This window comes from Pelobates fuscus, chromosome 5, assembly GCF_036172605.1.
Source record: "Pelobates fuscus isolate aPelFus1 chromosome 5, aPelFus1.pri, whole genome shotgun sequence".
In the NCBI taxonomy this organism is placed as follows: domain Eukaryota; kingdom Metazoa; phylum Chordata; class Amphibia; order Anura; family Pelobatidae; genus Pelobates; species Pelobates fuscus.
The window spans coordinates 66495378-66514099 of record NC_086321.1 but is presented as its reverse complement, the minus strand read 5'-3'; the positions used below and the strand labels follow the sequence as shown (position 1 = coordinate 66514099).

General features: G+C 38.0%; 1 protein-coding gene across 1 annotated transcript in view; it reads left to right on the top strand.

Annotated features, from left to right (window-relative positions):
- Positions 1-17470, top strand: part of PDZD2 (PDZ domain containing 2) — a 264784-nt gene extending 247314 nt beyond the window's left edge. The window contains exons 21-24 of the mRNA XM_063453956.1: positions 1766-1867; positions 2988-3255; positions 13359-13490; positions 15287-17470. Of these exons, the coding sequence (XP_063310026.1) occupies positions 1766-1867; positions 2988-3255; positions 13359-13490; positions 15287-15453 (669 nt within the window). The 3' untranslated portion in view covers positions 15454-17470. The remainder of the gene's footprint in view (positions 1-1765; positions 1868-2987; positions 3256-13358; positions 13491-15286) is intronic.
- The last annotated feature ends 1252 nt before the right edge of the window (positions 17471-18722 follow it).

Below are 18722 nucleotides of genomic sequence, written 5' to 3'. Positions count from 1 at the left end.
GCAATGTAAACCTGCAGACAGTTCCGTAGTATAGTGTAGCTGGTTGTAGGCAATTTAATCACCAGCTGTCTAGTTTTACTCAATTTAAATGTAAGTAATATATAAGGTTAATGACAGTAGTATACCATTTTACAATCAATTAGCGTTTCATGTCAACTCTGAACTAAACAAGAGGAGGAGAGCTGCGTGTAACTTCTATTAATTCAGACAATCTCCTACCCTAATATAAAGTGAGACTCTACTTTGAGCCCGATTGGGTAAATGAATAAGTATAGCTCGTGAAGCCTAACTGCGAAGTAACATGTTATTAGGAGGACATCAAAGTAAGGTAAATTAAGATGAATAACAATAGAAAAGTAACATAAAAGTATGGCGCTCGCTTAACATTGGGCTAGGTTATGCTTAATTGGACTTAGTATGCAATTTACCGCCTGTGATGGTGTGTAGAGGTATACAGTGACTTATAGCCATCAGACAAGAAACAACTAATAAGATCAAAAAGAATATATACATAAAAAATAAAAAAGAAAAGAAAAAAAGGGTTGTAGTCACAGTCCGATAGCCACCCTGTTGTTAGGGGGTATGCGTTTCCAAACTGTGAGTCTGGTAGTTAGAGGGTGTCTTCAGGGAGGATGTGGGCCTCTTGAGCGGTGCGGGGTGCGGGGTGCAGAGTAAGTGAAGAGCTTGTGCACATGAGGTCGACCGTTGGCTCCCTAATTGAGGAGTGTCCCTGCCATCACAAGGGGGATTCCGATGCCATCGAGTCTGCCTGTTAGGTGGTAAGCGCCACATAGGGGTCAGGTGTTCGGCCCGTCATACCAACTGTTTTGATATAACTTTTTTATGTATTGGGATAGGAACAGTTTTATTTGAGCCAATTTTTTATTTTTTTATTTTTTTTTATGAATTAAGCATGTAAAAGTAAATTTATGTCTATTTTTTTTTTCTTCTACTTTTGTTTGCATCTCATGCAAATTAAGATATTTTTCCCATAAGATGTGAGACCACAATCATGAAACTGCTTGGTTTGATTGTGGATTGCTCTTTTTACTTGTGCTAGATTTTTAGAGGAAGAGATGATTGATGGAGATTTTGATGACATCAAGGCATGAGGTAGTACTAGAGAAAAATGAAAGGGCAAGAGCATAAAATGTAAAAGCAATAAGATCATTTATGTTGATCTTCACAAAATTAGATAGCTCACAGGTTAGTAGCTGATGGTTAACCAGTGCCCTCAGAGGATAGAATTAAACCTGCTAGTTCTTCATAGATGTGTGTTATTGAGCATTAACTTCCCTCTAAATCATTTCTTCTTTATGATGTTTGATCCTCAAATACCTGAATCAACAAGATATGACTGAGGGAATCTGCCAAGTATGACCCCCAGCCTCAGAAACCAAACCGAAAAGTTCAATGAAGTAATAGACATTATGACAGCAAATGAGAAATGAGATCAGTTGCTTAAAAATCTACTTTTTGAAAATCATGCAGACTTGTACCAATTATGAAATTACAGAAATTAATAGTTTATATGAAGAAAACATGGCATCCAGATTGGCATCATATGTTTAGTTTAGCATTAGTAAATGGCAATAATTATAATAATAATAACGGGAATTTAAAAATACACCATTGCATTTAATAAGTAGAAGGTTTGGTTCATGTATCACACTATATGATAAAATGTTATGTTTTGAAATGTATTGTCTTTATATTGCTCCCATTAGAACTCTGATAGGTAACGGTAATGTGTTCATTTCTGCAGAAGAAAGAAGATGTCTTCTTTGTTCTACTCAATAAGGAAGAGGGAGCTGGACTGGGATTTAGCATTGCCGGAGGTACAGACCTAGAGCAGAAATCCGTAACTGTAAGTGGTGTTTTTTTGCAGCTTTTGTGGCAGATCATGAAACAATTCAAAAACTAGATAAACAGATTACAAACATTGTAGCTGATGCAAACGTGACAATGAATCCAAATGCATGGAACATGGGGAAGGACAGATTAAAACATAATGTACATGGAGAGAATTGCAGGCCATGGCTGAACACTGGTAGCAACTGATTGCACTTAGAACACCCAGAAGTCCAATAGATTCAAAGTAATTGTGGAACAGTAGTGTAAATTCTCAGATGGTTTATGGGAAATGTACTTGTTTAACAAGTTCTCAGGTGGTTTATGGGAAATGTACTTGTTTAACAAGTGTGTCAGTCCGTTAGTTGAAATTTCTAATTTCTCACATGATTTCTCAGCATGATTTATTAAAATTTCTCTAGAAACATGATCACTTGCTGACAAAATAAGAGCGTGCATGAGGGCAATTCTTCTGGGTCACATGGTGCTAGAAAAGCCTACAGCAAATGCAATATTCCCAAATTCAGTTACTTATTGAGCAAGTGTTAATATTTAAGTTTCCTACACCTACTGTCTCTCTGAGGCATGACGCATCTTCTATGTGCATAATAAAATTATAACAAACTACAGACCCGAAAAACTAAACTTGCCATTCTCAGTAGGTCACCATAGGTTGAGACATATACTATGTCAGGCACCGGAAAACTACCCACACTAAATTGTTTACTGCTATATTCCTGTCTTCCATAGCAATATTAAAACCAGTACACTGGGACAAATCTAATAAGGATGTTTTGCAGATTTACTTTTATTTATTACAATTCTTAAATATTACAATTTGAGGATAGGTCACAACATTTTAGGGACATGCATCACTTCAAGACTACTGTCTCATTCAAAAGCTTAGCTCTGCTTTTGTATAATTCAAGGAGGGGCTTGTCAGACTTAATTTCAATTACCCTTTAAAAATAAAGGCAGATTTTTTTTAAATAATGAAAAACCGCAAAACTTGATAACATTTTTTTTGTTTTGTTTTGGTTTTTTTAATGCATATATTTTCCCCACGTTTATAATTTGCTGTAGATGACCCCTTACTTTTTTCACTTAAACCCTGCCACTGATCTTTTACACCTCAGGTTCACAGGGTTTTTGCCAAGGCCACGGCATCCCAGGAAGCTATCATTGAGAGAGGTGATTGTGTCTTGTCCATCAATGGCTACTCACTACGTGGATTGTCTCATGGAGATGCCCTCACTTCCCTGCACAGGACTAAGCCACACAAAGAAGCCGTCGTCGTGATCAAAAAAGAAAGAGATGGGGAGAGGCTGTCCCGAGTAGACAAGTCTGCCACAAGAGGAAGACATTTAACATCTGGCCGAGATGTCTCTATGGCAACAGAACCAGGTAGGAGGTTATCCCAAGGACACATGGAAAGAATTTATGGTAAAGTCACATTTGTTTCCCATTATCACTGGAAACGTCATGCAATCTCAGGGAGCTAATGAAACGCACATTGAACAATCACTTCTGGTCTTCACAAACTCTTTTTTTTGTTGTTTATTTAATTTCAGAATTGGGCAAACTCTGGCGCCACAATTACTCTAAATTGCTCATCCAGTCATGAATGACAGGAGAGATGCAGTACTCCAGCAGGCAGTCTGATGAGAGATCTAGTTCACAGCATCCTGATGTCATTAAGGCAGATGCAGTCATTGTCAGCCAAAATGTACATTGAGAGTTGAAGTCGACTGCACGATGGGAGTTTGAGAGTACAGTACCTAGATACAGAAATAAGGTCAATAGCAGTGAAATGGCATTATGGGAGATGTAGTCCACTGCAATGAGGGGTACGGTGAAATATATAGAACACATCTACAAGTGATTGTGATGTGAAGTGTGTGCCACACCAGCCAGGGTATATGATGGAAGATATAGTCTAACCAAACCAGGGAAAGTTAAGGATGATTGCCTTTATAGAAAACAGCCTGCCTTTCCATACTTTTATGGATATGCAACCAATTCTGTAAATATGGTGTACACTATTGTTATTCCGTTTAATACTCAGGGTGACTAGATCTAATCTGTTTCTAGCCCTTCAGGATGCATTTTTTTTTTTTTTTTAGAAGTGCTTCTGATTGAAGGGGCTGCATGCTCCTTGTATCTATACTACCAATCAGAACTACCGCTTACCTTATTTATTTACTTGAAAATAAAACCATTCCATGCATTCATTATTCTTTTAGTTTATCTTCCAAACTTGAGCACTTTTTACAACCATTTTGTTACAAAATAAGATTTGCGTTTGAAATTTTATAAAATATATTTAACATCCCAAAGATCTTCCTACACCTTGCATAAACATAACTGTTCTACATGCCCTGTCTTACCCAATCGTAATTTCTAATCACAGCTGTTACTCCTCCTGGAAATGTAGGGAGACGAGCTGAAAAGCAGAAGTGCCATGTTAACCAGCCCAATGAACATGCAAAACTTGTCATTCCTTACTTTAAAATGTATGGCACGGTGACAAGAAGGGAACACAGGAAAAAGGCATGTTACGTGTTTATTTTTTTTTAAATTTTTTTACAGAGGCACTAACTCAAAGCCAACTGTCATAGTGGGGAACAGAATTCAAATGGAAATACAGTCAATTAACCAATAATGAAACAACTGTTGATACGCATACATTAACTGCCATCTTGGCTGTGGGCATCATTGGTGGTAGAAAGTCAAAATTACTCCATAGCAGAACAGTTAGAGGGGAACTGTAACTCCTCGTGAATTTAGATCATTGAATACAACATTAAAAATCACCTAAAGCTTGTGTCAACCTTTTTTTTTCTTCAAGAATTTTTTTTTTTTTTTTTTAGTTCCAGCAATTTTCAGCATTACTTAAAAAGTTAGTCCTTTGCACTCACAACAAGAGTCTATCACACTCATTAGCAGGGAGTTTAAATGGAGGTGCCCAGTTGCACAATAAATAGGTTGTGTTTCTATATTTTATATTATTTTTCTTACCTCACAAATGCATATTTGTTAAATACAGGGGTAAGTACACAAATATTAAAAAAAAATCCTGGGACCAGACAGTTCCTCTTTAAATTCCTTAATCCAGTGCTCGACACATTTGTTTGGAATCTAGGAACCAGCTAAAAAAGTTAGGAGCCAATTTTTTTTTTAAAACTAAAAAAGCTAAATTTTCAGCGACAAAAATACAATTCTAAAAGGCACACTATAGCCACCAGAACCACTACAGCTTAATGTAGTTGTTCTGGTGTCTATATCCTGTCCCTGCAGGCTTTTCAATGTAAACAATGCATTTACAGATAAAAGGCATTGTTTACGTTGCTGCCTAGTAACACCTCTAGTGGCAGTCACTTAGAAGGCCAAGAGAGGTGATTCCTTGTCCAGTGCTGCACAGCACCTACATTCATTGTCTCCACGCTCTGCATGGAGGCGCTGAATGTTCCCCATAGAGATGAATTGATTTAATGCATCTTTATGAGGAGATGCTGATTAGTGCTTGCGCAATAGCCTCCCAATGCTTTCCTATGGCACTGGCTGATATAATCATGGTTGATAATCTCAGCCATGGAGGCAGGACTAGCTGCATCGAGACCAGCACGGTGTGGGAAAAAAGGTAACCACCATTCCCATGATCAGACGTGGGCTGGTTATCTAAACAGAAATGTTTACAGACAGGCACTCACTGACAGACAGACACTCTCTGATTTGACACAATAACAGACACTCTCAGACAGACACACAAACAGTCTCTCACAAGAAACAATTTACCCTGCACTCAGGTCCACTTAGTTACCCGGTCATCCATCTGAGAGGTGCTCCATGGAAACAGCAGACACCGCAATCTGCTAGAGCTAGACACAGACACACTCTCTGACAGACACACTCTCTATGGCATTTACATAAGGAAGCATGCTCAACTTAATGAGGTAATCACTGTTAATTAAATCCCCCTTATTTCATAAAGGATTTGTGGTGGGCTGGGAAGTAAGCATAATGGATCGGTTACTGTGATATGTTATATTGCATATCTAACAAATAACACTCTTCCAATAATGATGATATGTGAAATATTATGTGTATAGAATGGTTATAGATAATGGTTCTTATCTGCCGTCACATTCTATGTTCCTATGTTTCTAGAACATGTGAATCTTCTGTTCCGTTTTCACTAGGTCTCTATTTATTAAGAAATTAATATGTCCTTGGTAAAACTGAATCTTCCACCTAATCCGTACTTTCGTACTTTGCTGAGCCAAACTGATCAGGCGGAGCCAATTAATGAGTTATTTCCTCCGTGTTAAACAAACTTAAGTTTTATTTTTTGGATGCAGTTTCAAGGAAGCTGGTTAGAAATTCAATCTTGCTTTATATAAACATTTTGAGCTAGCATGGCCTACATTAGGGTCCAGTCAGTCACTGGATATGAAACATTAGCAGTATATTAATTAAATGTAAGCTTGTTTGAGCGCAGTATATTAATTAAATGTAAGCTTGTTTGAGCAGAGCCCTCCGCATCTTCTGTTCCTGTATGTCCAACTTGTCTTGTTGCAGCTACTTGCTTGTTAGCATAGCGATTATACGCAGAATTTGTTGGCGCTTTATAAATGATCATAATAATAATTGTGCACAGCTCATAGTGACTCGGGAGTCAGACCTGCAATTACAAAACACTGACATAAGATGTTCTCTTTTATATCCGACTGAGACCCAGCCCTTGACTTGTCTTCTCTGTACTGGACATTTCTTTTGAGCTACTTTATCAATCCCTGTAGTATTGTAAATAGGACGTCCTGGGCTTTCCAGTGATAGGTCATGTGACAGGCTGGGAGGCTGGGAACTCCCTCTTCCTTTTTATAAAAGATGGATGGCATATTAGAGGACCATTTTTTTCCTCTGTCCCCAGTAGGATAAGTCCTTTGTAGGTCATGTTTAATTCCCACTTTAATGACCACGAAAATCATTAAACTGGATAATCACCCAGAATATGAAACTTCAAGATTATTCTATTTGTGTTCCATTGGGGAAATTAATAAAAGCTGGACCATGATGACCGGTTTGAAAAGCACTGGTGTACTGGTCTTGGAATTACCTGCCCAGTTTCTGTATCTTTAGAATACGTGTAATAAAGTCAGTACAGGTGCTCTTTTGGGACAAAGCGCTTAATAAGCAGCTATCACCATGAAAACCAATATGTCCCACTTTGACAGAAAATAGCTGGTAGGTTTTATATATAATGTTTTTAAGGCAAGGGTAAGAGAACGTCTGCACTCTAGATGTTGTGTACTACATCACCATAATGCTGGCAAACATCTGTCCTAAGGTGAAGGCTGCCTCTTTATTAGACAAGGACATGTGAATTTTGTTTCACATTTCTTTATCAACCCTTTATTTTTCATTTTACAAAGGAACCTTAACTTTCCACTTTTTATTGCAAGATCTAAATCAGTCAACCACATGGTGGGAAGTATTCCAAGGGACCTCGTAATTCTATGCTGTTCTTCCTAATAAATTGAGCTAATATATTTAATAGCGAGAGGTCTCAAGTCGTTTTAACATTTTCGCAATAGAGAAATCTTTAGAGTCCGATTTCATAGCAGATAGGAATTACCCCCATGAGAACTGTGGTGATATATATTTTATATACTCTATTATTCTATGAGGGAGGCCTGGTCCTTCTGTGAGTCTCTGTTAATGCCTTTTCGTGTTGGTTTTGGAAAATAAGTAACGTTGGTCCTGTGCAGAGCACAGACCGCTTCCTCTCCTACCGTACATTAAAGTACAATTATCTTACACACCCAGGTCTGAGATTCCAAAAAGTTCTGGGTCTCTCTAAGGCATTATTTACACAGGTTGAAATCTTTAGTTAACCATCAAACCTATTTCCTTGAAAGTGCTGGGGAGGATGGCGCGTTCTGTTAAAAGCACATGAAAAAGAAGTCGATAAATATAATTACTAGAATTGATTTATTAAGTGTCAACATATTTTGCAGTGTTTAATCTGGATTTACACTCAGACTGGTTTGAGAACGGTTTAACCCCTTGAAGTAAGAGTGCCTCCCGGGTTCTTCTGGCACCATAAACTTAATTTAGATTCAATTGTTTTGATGCCTGGGGGGTCTCTTTAATTTATTATATCACACACCGTTATGTTTATTTTCTATTTAGTTTTAGTCTTAGTGTTTCATTGAAGAAAATTAGGGCAGCTGAGTGGAACTCACAATAATCTGACTTGGACATGTATGACGAAGTTCCCATAGTTCATGGCAGCAGTGAAAGCATGCATTATAGGTAGGGTTGCCATATCCACTCTATTTTCTGGGACACACATAATTTCATCATGTTGATTGGCAGCACATGAAAATGCTGCCCTGCATTATGGATAATTTATACGCTGCAGGGTTCCGGATTGATTTGTCACATGATTTACTAACTGCAGCATTTTGCTTTTACATATTGCAGGGCAGCACTTTCTGTATGTTGCCAATCAATTTGTATAAATGATGTGTACTAGAAAACATGGTGGATACATATGATATCCGTAACTATTGGGAATATTTATTAGACATGTGCACGGGGAAAACATTTTGTTTTGTTTTCATGTTTTTGTTTGCTTTTTAAAACTCCAAATTCGGATTTGGTCGAAATTTATAAATGAACAATTGGGAATTAGATAAAATTCAGCTGAAATTTTAGATATATTTGAAATGCGAATGTCTTTAATTCTCTATAGGGAGCTGTTTAATAGATAGCTCCCTAATTTGACACCCTTATGTGGGTTTGCCTATTTAGAGATAGCCTATTCAAGGATACAAAATAAATTATGCTGTTTATCAGGTAGCTCCCTAATTTGGGATATTTAAATAGGGCAATGCTACATAAGTATACCTTATTAGACAGTTATCTACTAAACAGCTCCCTTATTTGGTATTATTAAATAGGCAGTCCAACCTAAGAGCATTAGATCAGGGAGCTGTCTCATAAACGGCGCCCTAATTGTTATTCTTAAATAGGGAAAACCCACATAAGGGTACCAAGTTAGTGCGCTAGCTTCTAAACCGCTAAAAGCTTAAGATAGTAAGATCTTTTTCTTAAATTTCCTCCTTAAGTTGCTTAGTTGATAAGTTCCTAATTTGACAATCTTAAAGGGATACTATAGTGCCAGGAATACTAAGCTGTATTCCTGGCACTGTCGCTCCCCCTGCCTCCCCTCTCTCTCACACTCCCTCCCCCCCCCCCCCAAACCCCCTCAAGTTGGTGAATAAAGGGTTAAAAATCCCTTTTTTTTTTTACTTAACTGGTCCCAGCATCCCAGTGCCAATATCCCTCGGCTCTGGGCCGACAATCCGCCTCTACCATCAGTAGTATAGTCTTAATGATATGTGATGAGTACCTTTTGGATAAACTGACGGCACAAGTAAGGGGATCTCTTAAAAAAAAAAAGAATTTGAAAAAATATGGGATCCATGGGTATCAAGCAATATAGCGAACTAACTAAAATGTGGCTTGTTGTGAACCGAACACCGGGGTCCATGATTCCATTGAATAGCTGGATATCTTCCTTCAGAAACAGGAATGAAACCGATACAGGGAATAGCAGGGGTCGCTAGATTTCCTGTGCCCCCACAAACAACCTAGCTGTACTGCTCCCAGCCGATCTGCTCTTTCTTTTTATTTTGCCTATCCACCCCTGTTCCCCAGTACTCCTTGCTCCCTTCCTACTACACCCCCAAAGAAAAAGGCATACAGTGAGAGGGAGGGATATGTATCTACCTTAAGGTAGCGCAGCCCCATAACACCTGGAAAGTCAAATAGGATCATGGTCTACACTACTGCGTAGGTTGCTGCCATACGAGGAGTCTGCATAGTGCAACGGAGAACAAGGGATGCTCTAATATACTTGGCTTTCTTATTACTTTTCCCAACCTTCTAACTCACTATAACAAAAAACGTGATGGCTAAATTGATTGTGCACAAGTAAACACAGACGCACTGTAATTGATTAAGATGTAACTGTGTTAAACGTTATTATACGATGTCTGATGTTGATGTATATTTGACGTGGCTGTTTTACCGATTGCACTGCTATCGTATTAAAAAAAGAAATACAGTGTAATGGTATATGGAGAAAATAAACAATAAATTTTAATTTCTAATACATTGTCTAGTGTAAAAGTATGTTCGAAACACTTTACAGTTACTTTGTAATTCCTTCTTTCCCATCCTATTATGTTTTTTGCTTGGTTTTTAAATTTGTTTATTTTATATTAAACTGATGCCAGTTTAGTTTGAGCAAAAATCGCAGAATTCTTCAGCTGAAATTCTCTCTTTCCCTTGCTGATAATGGCAGCTACTTCCTACAGAGAGAACTCAATCACCTGAAGTTGAATTACATAATTTATATTGTAATTACCACAAATGTACAATGCCAGTGCGTGCAGGACCCAGGGGGCCCAGACCTTGAGCTGTATAAGGGGCCCCAAACCCTCTCATGGCAGCCCTGGGTATGATGCTTGGAGTGTCCCTTTAATACAGTAATAGATTAAGAAAATGCCCAAACTGCATTAAATCTGGTAGCATAATTAACTTTACTGTCACAATCTTTTCTGGGAGGAGAAAGAAATCTAATTTAGCACTTAGGGCTTTCCAGCTGTGTTGGATTGGAATGTTTTCTGCAAGTATTCACCACAGTATGCAGACGGTTCATAAGGACAGCCAAAGATATGAACTGAGAGGACACAGAGAGGCTGAATGGGACCGGGGAACAGATAAGTACATATGCAGACATGCACATTCATTTGACAGATGCAATTAATTTTGTCTCCAGAAAGCACAGAAACTACATTCTAGAACTAAAAGCAGGCAGGCAACAGGTTTTTAAATTCAATATTTGTGAAAAGCAGTCACCTCAACTAAAGAGAGAGCATAAATGGTTAACTCTAATCATAAAAGTCCCTTTCTTGTAACTTTCCCTCGCTGTAATTTTAGCCAAAACCAACACCTCGTTTTCTTTCTAAAAAGCATTCATTTTATTCTTGAGGTTTCCTTTTTAAGGCAGCATTGTCTGTTATCGCGTCTTCTGTTGTATTAGTTTCTATCTATATCTTCCAGCGTTTGTTAAAAATCTGCTATATGCCATTACTACGCTTTCTGGAAAAAAAAAAATGATTATTGTTATTATCATTTAGTTAACACTCCTGGAAATATTTCCATTGCAAATCGTTGTCAGTAACAAGATATAGTTTGCATTCAGAAGTGTTTTAACCCCTTAAGGACCAAACTTCTGGAATTAAAGGGAATCATGACATGTTACACATGTCATGTGTCCTTAAGGGGTTAAATGCATTAGAATCGACTGGATCCAAATGTCTGTGCATTGGAAGTTTACCACAAAACTCTTTGGCCTCCTTTGCCCCTTGGGCAAAACCAGTTGAAGTATTTCCTCTACCCTTAATAATTGGTCCATTATACAGGATCCATGTCTCCTGATTGTTATCACCCCAGATTGTGCAATGTATCATGGGTAAAAAGCTCTGAGACACCTCATCCACCAACAATCTAAACATTTGTATTTTACCAAATTGGTCTGAACGTGTTCTGAACATCTTTGGGAACAGTCATATAAGGCAATCCAATTTTTGTTTCATTTGTGACATAACCACCACTTTCTGTGTACTATCCATGACGACTTTACAGAAATCACTGCTAAAGATATATACCAGTTTATTTAATATTTCCTACACTACACGGGGCCTGAGAGTTTATCAAGAGAGATGGACAATATCTGTGCCAACACCAACAGATGCCACCGTCAACCATTTCAACATAGTATTTTTTAATCTTCCAGCGTATATAACTATGGCTTCCCACAGTTTATATTTTCCTGGGCAGTTGGAGCATACTGTATATTCTACTACTTGTTTGGCATGTTAATATAATACATACATGCTTACATAAACAAAGGTTTTGCTTAGAGCTAAATATATATATAGGCTATCCCCTAGTTAGGCATCTACTTTTGCCAAAAAATATTAATAATCTTTTGTTTTACTCAGTGTGTATTTCTTAAATCCATCCTTGGGATGAACCATCATGTATCGAAATTATATCAAAAGGTTTTATCAAGGACTCAACAACAGGGATTGTCCCATAATACAGCAGGATACCTGTTTATCATAAAGAACAGGTATCTCTTGTTGCTAGTCTAAATCACTGGTGACTGACATCATATGATTGTATCTTCCGCAGACTCTTAATGAGTATCGCAGCAGTGAGTTTCTATCTTTTTATCAAAATAGTATATTTTTTTTTTTTTATCAAAATGTTATCTTTTTAATCAAACTTTCTATTCCCTATGAAACTGAAATTGTGGAAGGGTGATATAAATTTTGAAATCTACTGTGTGTTAAGATGATATGTGATGAAATAAATAAAACTAAAACATCTTTAAATTATATAAATCAAGTATAGTTATTTTTTAGTTTTACGTGGAGTTAATTACATGGTTTTGTTTGTATTGTATGTGTTTGATAGTGCCTGTAGTGGTATAATGTTACTTCATGGGAGCTGAATATAGAGCTGCTCTGTGTACCTGCTGTCCAGTAGTGCTTTTTCCTGCTCTCCACCTTAATCTGCACACAAAAAATACTACACCTGTTGCTCTTGTTGCAGCTTGTTCAATCAATCTTTTTATGTGACCCTCATTCTCTGGAACTAAATGTATTCCTGACACTAAAGTGCTGGAATGCAGCATTAGGTCCCTGGCCCCCTCTCTTCGGGGATCAAAGATAATTTTACTCCCCTTTTCACAAACGCTGTGCTGGTCTCGCCTTGACCAGCCCGACATGGCTCCAGTTTTGATGATCCCAGTCAACCCAGTGCTTTACCACAGGAAACCATTGGGATGCTATTGCACATGGGCGACAAAACACAGCTTCTGCGCCAGTCAGCATCTTCTCATAGAGATTCATTGAATCAATTCATCTCTATGGGGAACACACAGCTCCCCGATGCGCAGCATAGAGACACTGAACACCTGTGGTGCACACTGTGCAGCACTGACCCATGAAACACCTCTAATGGCCGTCTGAGTGACTGCCACTAGAGAAGTTAATAGTCAGCAATGTAAACACTGCCTTTTGTCTGAAAATACAGTGTTTATAGTCAGTGTTAAGATTGCAGGGACGGGCTTTAGACACCAGAAGCACTGTATTGAGCTGTAGTGGTTCTGGTGAATAGAATGTCCCTTTTAAAGCTCTGTCTGTACATTTTGCTGAGAAGAAATGTGCAAATAGTGCAAAGATTTCTAGCTCTGGGTGTATGTAGAAATGTCACAAAGCTTCATCTAACGATATCTGTATAATTATTAATTACACATAAGCAGGTTAATAATGCAGTAAGCCTGCTTTAAAATAGCTGTAAATCCCCCTTGTAAATATGAACATTGGGGTAAAATTGTCCTATTTTTTGTGTTTTTTTTGCAGCCAATGTTGATTTAATTGATGCAATTTGTGTTGAGCTTCAGAAGACGTCGGCAGGCCTTGGCTTCAGCCTAGATGGAGGGAAGGCCTCAATTTATGGGGACAGACCACTGTTTATTAAAAGACTTTTTAAAGGTAAGTTTGGATTATTTCTCATTTACACATTTTCCTCCCCCCTAATTACGTTCCATATAACAGAGAAACAAGAAAAATGTTTAGTAAAATGGTTTAATACTCTCCATAATGGTATTATACATTTTACACTTCAGTTGATCAACATTATAATGGGACAGTCTAAGCACCAATATCACCTCATTTTGAAGCAGTCTTGCGGCATATTGGCTGCTCATTTGTCAAATCTAAAAACTGTTCTGTTTCTGAGAAACAGTGGCTTCTGATACACACTCTCTTTATCTAGGAAATACTAGAGTAATATTGCCATGACAAAACCCCTTTTTTTTCCTTAAATTTTTCATCTATTTCTAACTAAAAAGATAAGACAAAGTAGGAAATATGTGTTATGTATTTTTCCTACAATTGACTTTCTTAGACACTGGGTGGAGCTACCGCCGTCTAAGAGTTTCAATCCTCCCAGGGAATTGGCTCTGTCTATGGAGAATCCTTCATAGACCTCAATGCTGCACTCTCGTGCACGAAGCGTCCGGCAACGCCGGCAATGTCACAGTCGGGGGGTCTTTGTTCTGCAAAGTCTCTAGATGGTGACAGCATTGCTTTAAGCAGTAAGCTTTGCAGTTAGGATCTTTGTATTCCAAGGTTTGTGTAGGACCCATTGATATTGGGGTACTTCGAAGCTGTTGTGGGCTTTAACATAGTTTGGCCATACTAAGTTATTATATTTATATTCCAAGATAGGAGATTTGAAGTAGCCTGGCAAAATGTAAAACTATATTTTTTGTGTTGTTCCCTTAATATGTATTTTGCACATGCTTTGGCCTTTACATCAGCACCGTTATTAAGAAATGCATATTCCGTGTATGCCCCTATTTTTTTTTCTTACCAATGAATGCAATGGGTCCAATACTGTTTTAATAACAGTGTGTTTTGTTAACCATTTTTGTTTGTCTCCATTCCGTCCATGTACCCCAATAAAACCCATTCACAGGAGTTTATTGTGTTATATTATACAGCATTTCCTAACCATTATCTAGACAGTTGTTAAATTAGGTTCTGTATCTATGTGAAATTCACACTGTTTTTAAGAAAAGAAAAACAATGCGTTCTTTATGCTCTACAAGAGGTCAAGGGTGTCTTTGATCCTCACTGTTCTTTAATGCTATGAGGGTTGCTCATAGCATTAAACTAATACTGTACTTTCTGCTTCACTGAAAGCTAATTATAAGCTTGCCCCAAGGTATGCAACCTTTGGCACTGAGCCGTTGTTTTACTGCAACCCCTATTATCCATAGCAAGCCTACAACAGATGAAATGCCAAAGGTCCATGCTCTTGTCAGTCTGTTTTACACAGTTCATTGAGTTTAATTGAGTACATATTTAAATGTTATGCCTCCCATTGTACAGCCATTGGTGTTATTATAAGGCACTCCCTTCCCTCGTTGGTCTATACCACGCACTATTGCAGATTGAAGATACAGCGATACAGTGTAACATTCCAACGCCTTCAGATTGTAACAGAGCAGACCTATGAGAGGAAGAGGTTTTTGTGCTGACTGTGAACAGAACTCCTGGTTAGATCACCATCAACCACTGGACTATACACCACAATCATTATGTCTTTTAAAGGGGAAGGAAACATCACCTGCAGTGGTGGTCAGGAGCAGAAATATTCATGCACGAGGCCCTGTGTGCTCTATCCCTTTATTCATAAACTACCAACATCATTTGATGATTCTGGATTGGTAGATAGTGTAACTGATGGTCCACTAAACTAAATTGTTACTGTTTACCCCTAGGTGGCGCTGCTGAGCAAGCTGGGAGAATCGAAGCTGGTGATGAAATCATTGCTATTAGTGGAAAACCTTTGATTGGCCTAATGCACTACGATGCCTGGAATATCATTAAAGCAGTACCCGAGGGTCCGGTTCAGTTACTGATCAGAAAGCATAGGACTGCTGTTTGATATAACTGCCCTCACTGTGCTGTTCACCCAAAACTATTTTCTTAAACTGTTGGTGCAGTGAATGGCTGGAAATGTTCATAGTCTCTCACCCATTAGTAGGATCTCTAAGCGACCCATCTAGCATTAACCATGTTGTATTGTGTCTGTGTGCATTGTTTAAGTGCCGGTTTTCCCTTCAGTTCTAACATCTGATGACCTTTCGCTGGCTCTTTGACTCCATTGCTACCAGATGATCATTTAGATTTGAGCTGAATTAGTCAAGTCCTTTTTTTTATACCATACAGTAAGGAAGACAAATCTTGTTTCTCGATGCCACAAGTTTGCTAGTTACCAGGTGATGATATGAAAACACACCATCTTTTTAAACACCTGTTCTCATTATGTACTGGAAACAGAAATGCATTGTTTTTATATTTTGTTATAAGCAGCTGAATTCCCTTGTATTCTTGACCTTGACTTAGGATGTGTTCCTGCTCCGGAATATCCCCAGACAGATGTTATCATTCTTTAATCCATTTACCTCTTCATAAAAATCCCATTCCGCTTCATTCATTTTAAACAACTGGTATTTAAGATTGTTACTATTTCTCAACCAGCCTCCATATCCTAAGAGCAAGTATCCAATCCCTACGTGCAAGGATGGGTTAACTGAATCCCTACAGGTGTTACAGACTACAATTGTCACATAGCTCAGCCAGACCATAGGGTGGCTCAGTATTTTGGCCATTATAGTCTACGTCCCTTGGAGTACAGAAGGAAGGCCACATGCTGCAGGGAAAGTTTTAGAAAACAAATTCAAAATGAAATAAAGTATCAAATGAAAGCTCAAATTCCCCAGATTTGGATGGATATGGTAATTTGCTGTACTTAACATTTTTTTTTTTTTTTATCTGAAGACTTTAAATGACCAGTGTGGCTGTATAGAAAACAACAATGTGCAAAACACAAAGTTAAAGTGCACCCTCCAGAAACAATACAAATCGATATAATCAAATAATTGATTCTTATATATGTACACAACGCAGATGGCAAGCGAATCTCAGCAGTGCCTAAAAAAAGAACAATATAATACATAGTGTGTACGGTAGGATAAAAGTGAATGATGAATAATAAATGGTTGCACTCACGAATTCCAGAGCAGTCTCAGGCTCTGTATAAAAAGGCTAATGGTGATTATCCATGGACCACTGTGGTAGATCGCTTGCCATCTGCATTGTGTACATATATAAGTATCAATTATTTGATTATATATTTGTATTGTTTCTGGAGCGTTCACCTTTACTTTGTGTTTTCCACATTGTTGTTTTCTCTATTTCTATTACATAGGTGTTGGGGATACACCTATTTACACCCTCCATACACCTTATACCTATTAGAAGCGCCACACTTGTACCTATCTGACAGTGTGGCAGTATATATATAATTTTTTTCTGGCGTGTTATTGAGGTTTGTAATTAATGAACTTTTAATTTACTGATGTTTTAATATCACTCTTTAATGCCAGAAGTGGCATTTTACATAGGACATTCAGAATGAATTCATCGATTACATGATGTATGTGTATATTTTGATTTTCTTGTGGCAGACTGTGACCAAAATCAAGAAACCACATGATAATCGTTTGTAATTAAATATGTTTATTTATTTTACTTGCTCTTTTTTTTTTTTGCTTGTACATTGGCCAATGCGTTGATTATCTATTGTACCATTATGTTTTAAGCTAAACTGAATATTGTATATATTCATTTCAAAGTGATGCTGAAAATATTTAACCCATTGATTGAACAAGTATTGAAAATTGAACCGCCAACTTGATGCCAAAATGACAGAGAAAAAAAAACATTCAGTTGTTACATTCTGGGAGTTACAAACTTGCTGCGTCATATTGATGACATTTAATGAGCAACTATCACATTCGCCATAAAATATTTTGTAATCCAACAATTGAAAATAACTGTGTTAATGAGTTTGCCAGTGTTGGTCCTCATTGAATTGAATGAAGACTCAGCTTGAAATCCTAGGGCAGGGATAGGCAACCTTTTAGCAGCACTGTGCCGATATAGGATTGTGATGTCCCGTAGCGTGCCGATTCTATTTTTTTAAAATGAGGTGTGTATGCTGCCATATTCTGCTTGTGTTATTTATACTGTAATTGCTTTGTATATTTGTATTTGTGCGTATATGAGCTATTATATTATATATGTTCAGGAGTAGTTTGTGGTATCGTGTATGATACATATGAATGTGGGCTGTGTATTGGGGCTGCTTGTGGAATTGTGTGTGGATTGTTATGTCACGTTGTGTGTTTGGTAGTGTGTGGGGGCTGTTTGGGGTATTGCATGTGAGAGGCTGCATGTGGGGTTGTGTGCATGTATATTGTTAGTGGTGTTGTGTTTGTGTGTGTGTGGGCTGTTCGTATTATTTGTATGAGGGGAGGGTTATTCTGCATTTCTGTGTATGTCTAGCAGTGTGGGTGGGTTCCCTGGGTTCCAATGGGGACCAGGCTGGCCAGGTACAGGTCAAGGACAGGAGGCGCAACAGCAGCTGCGGGCTGCTCTACTCCAGTGTGGATTCCCATTCACAAGTGCTGGGAGGAAGTGATCTGAGATCACTACCTCTACGTGCTGCAATGCATAAATTGAGGATTGTCCTTCACCACCTCTTCGTATTAGCAGATTTCTGAAGTTTTACAGGGACTACTGATATGCCAGAGTGCGTTTGGCTCTAGAAGCCTTGAGTGCCGTGCAAAGACACCTTGAGTGCCGTAGGTTGCCTACCCCTGTCCTAGGGAATCAGTGGTGGCAAATTGTTAAAAAAAAATTGTGAAACATGCATGCTGACGCAGTTTCCTTGCACACGAGGATCGTAGGGAAAGTAAGCTAGTTTAAATCATATGTCCCTGCCCGTGCCTTTTCAGAAGGTACATGTACTATCAAAGTGCAGGATTATTTATTCTGAAATACCCTTCTTCTTCAAACGTGACCGTTCCTATTGAAAGCTAAAAGTTTATTTATACCCTATCACTAATTGCAATGTGTTTGTCAGGTGAATTTGTTAAGCAAGTTCATTGGTTAAAATATTTATTCCATTTAAGTATCAAAAAAGTAAAATGTAAAAAAAACAAAAACTAAAAAACAAACAAACAAACCTCTTACCAAAAAGTATACCTTAAAGTTGATAGCCTTCTGTTCGTATATAAAGCACTATTGTACTGTTTAACCAACACAAGCTACATAGACCCTGATGTGTCTGTTTAAAATGCCCCAATA